This window comes from Macaca nemestrina, chromosome 5 (genome assembly GCF_043159975.1).
Source record: "Macaca nemestrina isolate mMacNem1 chromosome 5, mMacNem.hap1, whole genome shotgun sequence".
Taxonomy (NCBI): Eukaryota; Metazoa; Chordata; class Mammalia; order Primates; family Cercopithecidae; genus Macaca; species Macaca nemestrina.
In genome coordinates, this window is record NC_092129.1 from 43,157,464 (window position 1) to 43,171,160 (window position 13,697).

At 48.1% G+C, this 13,697-nt stretch overlaps 1 protein-coding gene across 2 annotated transcripts; it reads left to right on the forward strand.

The window, feature by feature from the left end:
* Window positions 1-1,692: 1,692 nt before the first annotated feature.
* On the forward strand, window positions 1,693-13,054 carry LOC105465708 (heme binding protein 2). Of its 2 annotated transcripts, XR_011623414.1 has the most exons (5): window positions 1,693-2,067; window positions 2,615-2,750; window positions 3,439-3,619; window positions 10,364-10,638; window positions 12,682-13,054. XR_011623414.1 is itself a non-coding variant. In XM_011714279.3 (4 exons), the coding sequence occupies exons 1-4, from the start codon at window positions 1,966-1,968 to the stop codon at window positions 10,560-10,562; spliced, it is 618 nt and encodes a 205-aa protein (XP_011712581.1). In that variant the 5' UTR covers window positions 1,693-1,965; the 3' UTR covers window positions 10,563-10,933. The 2 variants fall into 2 exon arrangements, 1 of the variants encoding a protein (XP_011712581.1); XM_011714279.3 differs by lacking the exon at window positions 12,682-13,054 and having other exon boundaries at window positions 10,364-10,933.
* Window positions 13,055-13,697: the final 643 nt, after the last annotated feature.

The following is a 13,697-nucleotide window of genomic DNA, read 5'->3' on the forward strand; positions in this document are numbered from 1 at the left end:
TCTGGGCACAGGAGGGCAGCCAGGGCACCAGGTCTAGGCAGTGACCTCACAACAACAGCAGTTTTTGCAGCTTAGAGATCAACCACCTGGCCCACCCCACTATTCATTCTGCTCAGCGTGGGCTGGTGTAGGGCCATTCTCCGCCCCAAGGCAGCGGACAGCTCTGTAGCCTGGGGCCCTGCCTCTTCTTCTGAGGCAGCACTGCCTCTGCCCTCTTGGCCTGGGGCTCCCGGCTGTCAGGGGTAGCAATAGCCTTCCCTTCCTGGGCAGTGCCCTTGTCGCTGCAGGCACTGATCTCCTCCCGCCCCGCTCCTGCCCTTCGTCCATAGGTGAGGAGGCAGAAGCAGCACCCCACCCTCCTTCCCATTTGTCTTGAAGGACAAGCTGCTCTTAGAAAGCCTTCTTGAAAGAGATTTTTTTTTTTTTTTTTTTTTTTTAAAGACAGGTTAGAGTGCAGTGGCGTGATCTCGGCTCACTGCAGCTTCGACCTCCCCAGGCTCAAGCGGATCCTCCCAGCTCAGCCTCGGGAGTAGCTGAGATCACAACCCCAGCACACCCAGCTTTTTTTTTTTTTTTTCTTGGAAGGCAGCTATGCTCACCACTATACCATCAACGCTATTTTATTGTAGTATTGTAGAGATGGGTTTTCGACATGTTGCCCAGTCTGGTCTGGAACTCCTGGGTTCAAGCGATTCCCCCAGTCTTGGCCTCCCAAAATGCAGGGATTACAGGCATGAGCCACCATGCCTGGCCTTGAAAGACAATTTCATCTTCTTGGGAGTCTCCTTGCGGGGCAGGGAGGCTCCCCTTTGGCCTCAGCACCCTGACTAGGGGGTGCTGGCTCCATGTCATTGCCAGTGGCCCCGGCTGCCTCTTCTGTTCACAGGGGCCAACTCCCCTTCACCCTTGGGGGACGTCACCATTGCTTTTCACGTGGCCACCCTTCTGTCCGCTGGTTTTCGCGTGGGGAGGGCCTGCTGCTTCTGCGGCGGCCCCGTAGCCCCGGGGAGCCTCGGAGCTCTGGCTTCCCACGATGGGGGTCCTCTGGAGGACGCCGGAGCCGCGCCGGGTCTCCGCCGCAGGGGACAGTAACGCGGGGTCGGCCTGGCGGGCGGAGCGCGGGTGTTGGGAAACAGAGCCGCACCTCGCTCGGCTCCGGAAAGCCTTGGTAACCAAAATTCTTGAAAAGCACTAGTGTCTGGCCTCCGCACTAACTCTCCCCGAGTCCCGTTAAGCCTGGGGGGATGACTCAGAGGGTTTGGGGTCCTGTCGGGGAAGTTCAGAAACCAGAACAGTTCCAGATTCTCCCCATGTGTCTGTGGTCCCACCACCTCCTCCGCAAGGGACGCTGAAAGCTGTCTGGTACCTAGGACACCTTCTTGGGATGAGTACGACCATTCGCCCTGGCTGAGCCCCAGGAGTGCGGGCACGGGCCACGGGGGGCGGGTAGCCAGGCACCCCCTCCGGCCTTTCTCTGCTCGCGGCGGCGCTGGGACAACCTCTTGGCGGCTCAGTGCCCGCGGTTCCCAGCGCGGGCCAGGCCGCGGCAGAGGCGCCCAAACCGGTTGCACAGAAACAGCGCCACCCGCGACTGCCCGCGGGGCCATCTCTGCCTGCCTTTCTCTCAAAAACAAGGGCAGGGACGGGGGCGGGAGGTGCCCCAAAAGAAGGCGGGCCGAAGCGAGGTGCGGTTCCCTGTCCCCGCGGAGGAGCCAGGGCAGGGCGCGCAACTCCGGCCGCAGCTGTCCCGGGTCGTGAGCCGGCCCCGCCTTGGTAGCGGCGCCCCCTCGCGGTCCAGAGTTAGGCGCATCGGCGGGCTCGGGTCTCCCGCCCGGCGGGGAGGAGGAACAGGGTCTGCGGGGCGGGGACTCGGGGCCGCGGCGGGGCGCGCACACGCGGGTGGGACGGCCCGGGGTACCGGCCCTTGGAGCGGCTGGCCAGGCTCCCAGAGCGCCGGCGCCGCCCATGGCCGAACCGCTCCAGCCAGACCCCGGGGCGGCCGAGGACGCGGCAGCCCAAGCCGTAGAGACGCCGGGCTGGAAGGCCCCGGAGGACGCGGGCTCCCAGGTAGGCGCCGACTCAGGAGCGGAAGGGCTGGGCCAGCCTTCGGGCTGATTTGCCATGAGGCCAGCGGGTCCCATAGAGTTAAGTAAAAAGTAGAATTCTTTAAATGGTCCGAGTCCCTACCCCGTATCCTACACAAACGAGAAACCCAGGTCATTTAGGTCTACCCTCCCCTCTACCCCAGCGCAGGTCCCATCTCAATTTCTTGTCTTTGCGGGGTGGTAGGGCGAGGAGGAACTGGTTACGTCCCAGAACGCGTGGTGGAACCCTCCGAAGCGAGGGGGTGTAATAGGTGCTTGTCTTTAAAGTGTGAATCGAGTCCCCAGCGTGTGGGGTTGGGGCCGCTGCGGTCCCTAATCGCAAGGAGGGGAACCTCGTGGAGGGGCACCTCCCAGACCTAAGGAGCGGGGACCTCGGGCTGGACCCCAGGGCGGTGCAGCCCCTAGACAGGCCGGCTGCAGGTCGACCCGAGATCATGGCACCGGTATTTTTGCATCTCACTCCTACCCTCTTAGAATTGCTTCTCGAAGTTTTCTCTGTTCCGCTTTAGCCCGGAAGTTATGAGATCCGACGCTATGGACCAGCCAAGTGGGTCAGCACGTCCGTGGAGTCTATGGACTGGGATTCAGCCATCCAGACGGGCTTTACGAGACTGAACAGCTACATTCAAGGCAAAAATGAGAAAGGTAAAAGCAGTTTTCCTTGTAATTATGCATATTGTGAAAGAGTCCCTGGGTTTCTTATTGAGTTTTAGCTTGTCAAAGAAATATCCTTTATAATAGAAAAAAAAGCAAGTCATCAAAGACTTGTCTTGTTTTCAGACAAGACTCCTCAGGACCAGAGTTCCACTGGGTATTACTTTTCAACCTCTGTTCTCTGATTTTGCTGGATGAACTGGGGTTTGGTGTAACGTGTGATAAGTCCTTTTCCATAGCTAACACTTCAAGATAATTTGCTGACTGGTAGGATCAGAGACATCGGGAGGCAAGAAGGTACCAAGATTAGAAGCATCAAGTCATAGCTTTTGGTCTGGCTTTGCCGCTATTTATATTTTAGCAGGTCTCTTAGCCTGTGGGACCTCATTTTCTGATTGTAAGAAAAAAGAGTTTACTGACCATGTAATCTCTAATTTCCCCTTTTATCTCTAAAATTAAGAATTTATTAACCCAGAATATCAGTATTACAGAAAGTGGTTTAATATGGGCAGTGAGCAGTTTAGTAATTTTGGCCTTACTGTTTTAAGATGAAAATTATCTTGAAGGTAAATATGTCAATAATGTGAAGTAAATCAAGAAACCCAGATCAAAACAGAATAGGTTAAATGTTTAAAGCTGTCAAAAATACACTAAATTTGCTTTCATTTTTATGTCACAGAGATGAAAATAAAGATGACAGCTCCAGTGACAAGCTACGTGGAGCCTGGTTCAGGTCCTTTTAGTGAGTCTACTATTACCATTTCCCTGTATATTCCCTCTGAACAGCAATTTGATCCGCCCAGGCCTTTAGAGTCAGATGTCTTCATTGAAGATAGAGCCGAAATGACTGTGTTTGTACGGTAAGTGGTAGATAATTTATAGCATTGCTGACTGCTAGTTTTACTTACAGTTTAGCTCCAATGCAATTTCAAAAGGCTTTTCACCCTTCCATAAAATTAGGTCTAATGCATTTTGTGATGTTTTCCTACTGGCTTTGTTGTATATGTTACTGAGGCCTGTCACAAGATAATAATCACTTCATTTAATGAGTCTATTGCATGCCCTTCATATAAGACACGGTGCAAATTATATGCCCCCAAAACAAAAGACTGCAATATAGTTAGATCTGAACAAAAGTACCTTAAACAAAAGTCTTAGTTTGTTCAGGCTGCTGTAACAAAATACCATGGGCTGGGTAGTTTATGAAAAACAGAAATTTGTCTCTCACATTTCTGGAGACAAGAAAGTTCAAGTTTAAGGTGCCGGCAGTTTCAGTGACTGGTAAGGGCCTGTTTCCTGGTTCACAGATGGAACCTTCTCAGAAATGTCCTAATGTGGTAGAAGAGGCAAGGTAGCTTTATTGGACATGTTTTACAAGGCTCTACCCTCATGACCTAATCACTTTCCAAAGGCCTCATCTAATACTATCACATTAGTGATTAGGTTTTCAAAATATGAATTTTGAGGCCCAGCACTTTGGGAGGCTGAGGCAGGTGGATCACTTTAGCCTGGGAGTTAGAGACTAGCCTGGGCAACATAGCAAGTCCCCATCTCTACTAAAAAAAAAAAAAAATATATATATATATATATATATATGCCAGGCCTGGTGGCACATGCCTGTGGTCCCAGCTACTTGGGAGGCTGAGGTAGGAGGATCACTTGGGCCCAGAAGGTCGAGGCTGAGTGAGCCGTAATTGCACCAATGCACTCCAGCCTGTGTGACAGAGTAAGACCCTGTCTCAAAAAAAAAAAAAAAAAATGTATATATGAATTTTGGGGAGACATAAACATGGACTTCATAGCTTTCTGCCCTGACCCTGTAAAATTCATATCATCTCACATGCAGAATATATTCATTCTATCCCAATAGCCCCAAAAGTCTTAATTCATTCCAGCATCAACTCAAAAGTCTAAATTCATCTAAAGATCATCAAAATCAAATCTGAGGCTCAAGGTACAGTTTATCCTGAGGCCGATTCCCCTCCATCTATGAACCTGTGAAATCAAACATGTTATATGCTTCCAAAAAAAAAAAAAATGGTAGGACAGACATAGGACAAATACCACATTCCAAAATGAAGAAATGGGAAAAAAGAAATGGGTAACAGGTTCCAAGTAAGTTCTAAATCTTCAGATTAATTTTCTGTGACTCAAAGCTTTTCCCTCTGGGCCCACTGGGATGAAGGTCCCACTTGTGAAGCTCTGCTGAACAGAGGTTGGGCCCCCAAGGCTTCAATTGTCCCTGCCCATGGCTTTGGAGGCCCAAACCCACTGCAGCTCTCATAGTTGGAGGAACCCCAGGGGCAGTCCTACCAGGCTCAAATTACACACCAGTGGCCCTCCCAGTCTAGTGTGCCCTGCTCCCACGGCTCTGTTAGCCATTTTCCCTATTGGGGACTCACTGCAGTAGCTTTGCTCTCACTGTGGCCCTCTGCTTGGGTCACATATCCAAGGCCCTGGGCAGCTCCATCCTTCAAGGTGGAGGTAGCCACGCCCCCACAGCTCGTGTACTGGCAGAGGTGGCACCACATGGATGCTGCTGAGGTTAACTGCCTGCACCTTCCGGGGAGGGGACAGCCATAGCAGCCCAGGCCACACCTCAGCCCACTGGAGCTGAACCTGGGGCATCCAAGGAGGGCTGTACTGGAATGCAGGGAACAGAGTGGTGAGGCAGTGTTGGCAGTGAGTTCCAAGGCCCCCCAGGTGCCCAAAGACCCTCCTTTGAAATTGTACTGCCCCCGCCAGGCACTGAAACTTGGCATGTGATGGGAGAGGCAGCTCGTAATTTCTGAAATGCCTTTGGCACCGTTCTTCCATTATTCTGGAGAACAGGTCCTGGTTTCTGTTTAGATGGCAGTTCCACATTCATCTCCTTATCAAAGGGTTGCTTGGCCTTACCCTTGTTCTCTCTGGAACAAGCTTTCTCGTTTCTTTTAATATGGATAGGCTAAGAATTTTCCAAATGTTTAAGTTCTGCTTCCCTTTTGATTAAAAATTTACTCTTTACATTCTCTCTTCTTGTATTTAACTATCAAGAGAAGCCAGGCCACATCTTCCATTCCCATTTGGCTTAGAAAATGTTCACCCAAATATCCTGTTTCATAATTCACAAGTTGTACTGTCCACATTACACTGGGACACACACACAGTTTCTTTGCCATGTCATGACAAGGGTCACCTTTCCTCCAAGTTCCAATAAATGTTCCTCATTTCCATCCAAGTCCTTATCGGAATGGCCTTTACCTCAAACCACCATGATCCAGTATGACTCGGACCCTCTCCTTAGACTGCCCTTGCCATCCTCAGCAGTGCTTCTGTATCTGTCACATGGTTACTGTCCTCTCCCATGTGACCCTTACAGCAGTCATGTGTGGACCAATCTGGTCCGTTAATACTTGCTTATCCTTTAACTTTCAGAGGGTCACTCTCTTGTCATTTCTGCTCTCCCATTTCTTTACCTCTGTTGGCCCCTCCTCAGCTCCCCACCCTAGGATCGCTGTTGACGCCTGTTTTAGACCCTCATTTCAGAGCCGACTTATTCTGGGCGATCCATTCATATTGTTTCAACTCCGTGAGTCAAATGATTCTCAAATCTATTAAGTGTCTCCAGATCTGATTTCCCTACTTGTTGGACATCTCTCTTTGGGGTTGGGGGAATCAAACTCAACAACCCTAAAAATGAACCTTCCCCCAATTCCCAAATCTTCTCTGATCTTACAGTGCCTGTCTCAGTCGAGGGCCTCATCAGCCAGAGAGGCTCCTTTTTTTTTTTTTCTTTCTGAGACAGGGCCTTGCTCTGTTGTCCAGGCTGGAGTATAGTGGCATAATGATATCTCACTGCAGCCGGGAACATCTGGGCTCAAGGGATCCTCCCACTTCAGCCTCCTGAGTGGTGTGTGCCACCACCATGCCCAGCTAATTTATTATTTTTTGTAGGGATGGGATTTCACTATGTTGCCCAGGCTGGTCTTGAACTCCTGGGCTCAAGCAATCTACTTATCTCAGCCTCCCAAAGCATCGGGTTTGCAAGCATGAGCTACCATGCCCAGTCAAGACAGCTTCCTAAGCAAGGAATTTACCGTCACCATCAGCACACTGTTCCTGACAACTGGTTCCCACATCTGGCCCATTCACCTCAAAAATGATTGAGGGATTTGTTCCCTTCTCTCCTTCACCATTGTGACTTACTCGGGTCTTCATCTTCTAGGGACTGCACTAAGTCATCTTTGTGTAGCCTAGTTCTCAGCACATGCCTGACACTCCCAGTGGATATTGGGATGTTGATTGATCTCAACTGAATAATTTCTTGACTATTTCACTTCAGTAGCCTGCAAGCCATCTTCCCTGCCACCAGTCTTTTCCTCCCCTCTTCCACACTGGGACTGTGATCTTTCTTACAACAATGACAAAAGCCCAAAATCTCTGTCGGATTCCTCTTGTTTCCCCAGGGAAGCTCAGATTGTTGACACAGTGCACAGTGCCACCTATGACCTGGCCCAGCTCTGTCTCCAGCAGCTCCCCTTCCCATCACTTGGGCTTCTCACCCTTCACGGACCATGCCATGTTCTTCCACATCTTGTTACCTTTGACCTCAGGCACATTTGTCCACTTTTCCTTGCTAAAATTTCCTTGTTTTAAAATGCATATGATCATAGTACTTACCTATCTCATAGGGTTGCCATGAAGACCAGATGAGTTAATTTGTGTAAAACACTTGGAACATGAGCATCAGGCATTCCTAGCTCTAGCACTCTCTTTTCACTCTTTCTGGAGAGCCCACTGCCACCCTACAGTGCAAATGACACCTTTTCTGTGATGCCTTCTTCAGTTTCTCCACCTAGCCAGCTACTCTGTCCTGGGCCCCTTCCTTCTATTCTTCTTCTTCTAAGTAATAGTGACTTATTTATAGACGGAAACTTCAAGAATATGACAGCGTGTTACTATGTCCATATATTCCAGCCCCTGGCAAGGCAGGCACCATATATGTTGTCTGTGTTCTGAATAAAACTATGAATAGATCATTGTGAAACAACACACATTCAGAGAACAAAAGCTTATTTCTAATTAAAGGGTTCAATATTTGATTTTAAGGGAAAATGAATTTGAAAACAAATTCCTTTCAGGCAGAACATGCTAAGCATTGATTATTCATTAAGGAAATAAAGAATACATTTAGGAGCCAAAATGTTTCTTTCTTTCTTTCTTTCTTTTTTTTTTTTTTTGAGACAGAGTTTCACTCTTGTTGCGCAGGCTGGAATGCAATGGCCCAATCTTGGCTCACTGCAACCACCGCCTCCCAGGTTCAAGTGATTCAAGTGCCTCAGCCTCCCGAGTACCTGGGATTACAGGTGCCCCCACTATGCCCAGCTAATTTTTGTATTTTTAGTAGAGACGGGGTTTCCCCATGTTGGCCAGGCTAGTCTGGAACTCCTGACCTCAGGTGATCCACCCACCTTGGCTTCCCAAAGTGCTGGGACTACAGGCGTGAGCCACCATGCCTAGCCCAAAATGTTTCTTAACCCGTGGTTCAGAATTATATTCAATCGACATGAAAACGATAGAACAGAAGAGTTATATCAACTCACCTGCAGTGTTTTATTTTGTATACATGTGCATGCAGAGATTCCTACACTTGGCAGGATTAAAAGGGAACTGCATGCCAGGAATGGTTCTGGGTGCTGGGTAGACATTGTTATATAAAACAGACATGGTTTGTACCCTCGAAAGATGACACCTCATCTGAAGCGTGGTAGGATTGATTTTTTGCACTGGCACATTGATAACAGAACTTATACCAAAGAAGGCATATTAAGAAAATTTTTGTTTCTCAGTGTTTCTTATTCTTCACCCTCAAAATCAAATTCATCATGCTTGCCTGTCAGCAGCTCAGCTAGGTCAGTGCTGTCATGATTTAATCTCAGGATGTTTTTGTTTATATACTGTAAAATCTATACTTAAACTTTTATTCTCTTTTCCCACTTTTGTTTTAAGCTTTTGACTGTCTTTTCTTCCACATCCCCATAGCAACCTCCTGCTTGGATCCTTCCTCACCAGTCTATTATCTATCTACCTATATTCTAATCCAGATCTGATCAAGTTGCACATTTCTGCTCAACATCCTTGGAAATAACCTCAAAAGGCCTTAGGCTAATGCACAGGGTTCTGCCTTCTAGCTCTGACTCACCTTCCTGGCCTCATTTTATGCCTCACTCTGAAAACACTTGGTATTTTTAGATTTATGGTCTCTTTCCTATCACCGCCCTTTCTTTGTTCAGCAAAACCATCCTCCATTCAGGCCCGATTCAGATGACTCTCCTTACCCCAGATTTAATCATGTCCTCAACGCTCCCACAACACTTTGATCCTGTCCTTCTTTAAAACCCTTCTCAGAGGCCGGGCATGGTGGCTCATGCCTGTAATCCCAACGCTTTGGGAAGCCAAGGCAGGTGGATCACTTGAGCTCAGGAGTTTGAGACCAGCCTGGGTAACATAGTAAGACCCTGTCTCTACCGATTTTTTTAAAAAATTAGTCCATTGTGCACCTGTGGTTCCAGCAACTCGGGAGGCTGAGGTGGGAGGACTGCTTGAGCCCAGGAGGTCAAGGATGCAGTATGCTGTCCCACCGTATTCCAGCCTGGGCAACAGACAGAGTGAGACCTGGTCTCAAACAAACAAACAAACCAAAAACCTCAGGATGTATAGAGAGAACTGCCAAAATGTTTCTCTCTTCCCTTGGATCATACATTCAGAGAGGTGAAAACTATATCATATTCATCTGTAATCCAGCGCTTATTCTTTTCCCTAGGAGAGGGAAAAAGGGGCAATGTTCAAGTGAAAACTGAGTCTGGAAAAGGGGCTTCTACAGGGGTGTCAGTATAGTTCTCTGATCAGCAGCACCGGCATGAGTGTGGAAGCTTGGTAGAAATACAGACTCTCAGGCCCCACCCCAGACCTGAATCTGCATTGTAGCAAAATCCCCAGGTGACCTGTATGCACATTAAAAGTTTGAGAAGCACAGGGTAGAGCACTTGAGATTGTGTAGGTTCCAAATCCACCTGTCAACAGATGGGAGGAGGGGATGCATCCTGCTGGGTTTCCTCAGTGCTGCTGAGGTCACACGGAGACCAGGAATCACAGGTAGGAGTGGTCAGTTCATCTGCTGACAGAGAGTAGCTTTTTTAATTTTTCTTTTTTGAAAAAGAGTCTTGCACTCTGTCGCCCAGGCTGGAGTGCAGTGGCATGATCTCGGCTCACTGCAACCTGCACCTCCCAGGTTCAAGCAATTCTCCTGCTTCAGCCTATCAAGTAACTGGGACTACAGGCGCCTGCCACCATGCCTGGCTAATTTTTGTATTTTTATTAGAGATGGGGTTTTACCATGTTGGCCAGGCTGGTCTCGAACTCCTGACCTCAAGTGATCCGCCCACCTCGACCTCCCAAAGTGCTGGGATTACAGGCGTGAACCACCTCGCCTGGCCCAGAGGGAGTAACTTTGAAGTTGCACTTCACCCAGCATTCACGGTACCAGCACCCGCTTTTTGCTTCAGACTGACATTCACATCAGTATTAAAATCATTCACGGTTATTTCCTTTCTCCTTTGTAGGTCTTTCGATGGATTTTCTAGTGGCCAAAAGAATCAAGAACAACTTCTGACATTAGCAAGCATTTTGAGGGAAGATGGAAAAGTTTTTGATGAGAAGGTTTACTACACTGCAGGCTACAACAGTCCTTTCAAATTGCTTAATAGAAATAATGAAGTGTGGTTGATTCAAAAAAATGAACCCACCAAAGAAAACGAATGAGAAAAATGAAAGGAAGTTCCGCTGTCAGAGGCAAAACGTCTGTTTATCATAGACACCAACATGACCTCTAAGTAAAGTGCGTGTCTAGTGTCTTCTATTGAGAATACTACTATTAATGAAGCTTATTTCCAATGTGCCTTTTTAATGCTTGAAGTTTTACCTACATACACAGGTAACAGAGGACAGTAGTCTGTAAACATATAAATTAGTCATAACTATGGCGGTCTTTATTTCTGTGAGGATCTAGGGAAATTTCACGTCACTTCCCTCTTCTTCACTGCATCACAATCATATTTCCTTTTTTTCCTTGGACTTGTGTCAGTTGGATGATATCCCCTCCAGATAGTATCAATAAAAATGTTAAAGATTTATCTTGTGTGGAACCACTAGGATGTCAGGCCCGGAGAGGTGAAATTCAGTTGGACACAAAAATCAAATTGTCTTTTGTGGCTGCCACCATTACATTCTCTGTTGTATGTATTACATTCCCTCCCGCATCCTCCCACTGCCCCACTGCCCCACTGCACAAGAATACTCTATTTAACTCCATTTAAACGTAGTGAATTCATTCCTTTCTTTCTAGTCTCCACTTAACCCCCTAAAAATCTTGCTTTTTCCCCCTAAACATTTCACTGAACTGTCACGTATTTTCATTCATTCTTGAACTCATTGTAGGGAGCCCCTGCTCTGTTCCAAGCACTCTGCTAAGGTAAGAAAATCTGTGTCCCAAGCCCCTCATCACTGACTTCCTCTTTACTAACTTCAACAACATCTTTCCACCTCCTTAACTATTTCATTCACCCTCCCACTGTGAACACGACAGATAAGGCCCCTGGCCTCATGGAGTTTACATTCTAGAGGGTGAGGGAGTTCAACACAAATAAGATACTTGAAATTGGCAAGCATGATGAAGAACTGAAATAGGGCAGTGGGGTAGAGTGTGGTTAGGTAGGGTGTGGTGGGCATCACATAAGGTGGTCAGCAAAGGCCTCTCAAGAGACAGTTGAGACTTGAATGATGAGGAGGAGTCAGATGAAAGCCAGGGGCAGACGTGACAGTGTTAAAAGGGAGAGGCCATGTTTGATACCTAGAACAAAAAGCTGCACACACTGCTTGCTGAGCAAGAGAGCACTGTAGGGCACGGTCTTGTAGGGCACGGTCTCTCCTGATAAAGAAAACTGCTGACCTTAGGCAGGGTTTTAGGAGGGATTAACAGACTTTCAAAAGCATTTAGGAGTTGATCGAGCTTTAGTTGTGGAGATGCAGTTACCAGAGTGAGGCCGCTGCTGATTAGCATGATTTAGAAGCCTGGTTTGGAGGTGAGGTGACTGATGTGAAATTGTCATTGATTGTTTCTGGAACTTAATTGTTACTATGACCAAAGCATGGTCAGTTTTATTCTGGGATTTGAAGTTGTGGCAGACAACGTGAGGTGTGCCACTCAAATTTACCTTCAAGAAAGTACCAGCCGCCCAGTTGTGAGGGGTGTGGTTCGCTGACAGTCTCTCCTGTTACTGTCTTCAGGGTCCACGCCAGATTTCAAGATAAGGACACACTATTCTATGGGAGAGAGGGGGACCTAGTCAAAACTGAGCAAGGCAGTGGTAGCTGACAGCATGCTTTTTTTCTGGCAACTTCCAGCCAATAACTGAGCAAGGTGGTGGTATAAGACCTAGCCATTTAGGCCAGGTGCAGTGGCTCGCATCTGTAATTCCAGCACTTTGGGAGGCTAAGGTGGGAGGATTGCTTGAGCCCAGCAGTTCAAGACCAGTCAAAGCAACCTAGTGAGACTGTCAGTCCAAAAAATAAAAAATTAGCCAAGTGTGGTGGCACACGCCTGTAGTCCCAGCTACTTAGAAGGCTGAGGTGAAAGGACTGCTTGAGCTTAGGAGGCGGAGGTTGCAGTGAGTCATGATCATGCCACTGCACTTTAGCCTGGGTGACAGAGTGAGACTCTATCTCAGGAAGAAAAAAAAAAAAAAAAGACCTAGTCATTTCTACCAGCTTGAAACCCCTCTAATAAACAGCCTCTGCTCTGGAGGTTTTTGGTGGGCTGGTAGAGACTTTGTTAGATTCTACAGTTCCTCTGCTCAATCCTGCTTTTCCCTTTTCCTTTCAGAGATGTCACTTCACCAGTTTTGTACTCCTAACTCCATCTCAGCCTAAAATTGGCACAATTGGTACCAGTGGCCCACGAATGTAGGTGGTAAGACAGCATTAGCAGGCTGAGTGACTCACTGTCTGGCTGGCTCGGAGGCCCCCATCCCTGGTGGATAGGTGACACAGACAGTCCCTGGCACAATGATGAAGACTGCAGATGAAATGGCATGCTGCTACAAGGGAACGCAATGACTGCTGGGTGATTTGGGTGTCTCAAATGTGGGAAGGGTGGATGAAAGAGACAAGGACAATGGGCTTCCATGGTTATTGCTGAGCTGGATTGACATCCTGCAAGTGGATAATGAAAAACGGAGGTCAGTTAACAAACAAAACCAAGTGTGAGAAGCAGAGTCTCTGTGGTAGCTTGCCAACAAGTCCTCATCTCATGCTATAGCCAAGCAGAGCAAGCTGAAGGTCAAGCACAGGATTCCATGGTAAAGGTAGCTAACAGCCAACAGATACTCAACCAAGCCAGGCCTGTTAGATCAAAGTCAGAATCAAACGTGGGAACCTAAAACATGGGATGGGGGCATTTAGTGGATATCCCCAACCATTTGACTCCCTAGGAGACTCCCTGAATATTCAGAGCCTGCAGAAGAGGCCCACCCTTCCCCATGAAGAGCTGGCAGTACCCTCCCTCCCTGCCTCTCCCCTAACACAAGGGGATTCCGTGTCCAAGGTCTTTCCCCATGAAGCAACAGGTGTCCCTCAAGATTGGTCCCTCCCCTTCTCCTGGCTACCAGGCCTATAACAAGACTTAAGTCAGAACATAACTGATTGCAGCTGAGGGGTCTGATGAGGGAGAAATGGACTCTATGCCAGAGGAGCCACCTAACCTGATGGCATGTACTGCAGGGGGCAGGGGTATACTCTTGGGACTGGATCCCGAGGGTGCTTGGTCAAAGGGGCTGGGTTTTTACAACTAGATAAAGGAGAGGGTATATTGACTTGGGGCTCTCAGGATACAGGATTTCA

Excerpts from the sequence above, each read along its gene's own strand:
- LOC105465708 (XM_011714279.3), top strand. The coding sequence starts at position 1,966 with ATGGCCGAACCGCTCCAGCCAGACCCCGGGGCGGCCGAGGACGCGGCA. Across the intron at positions 2,751-3,438 it reads TCAAGGCAAAAATGAGAAAG|AGATGAAAATAAAGATGACA; the intron begins GTAAAAGCAGTT and ends TTTATGTCACAG. Across the intron at positions 3,620-10,363 it reads GAAATGACTGTGTTTGTACG|GTCTTTCGATGGATTTTCTA; the intron begins GTAAGTGGTAGA and ends TCTCCTTTGTAG.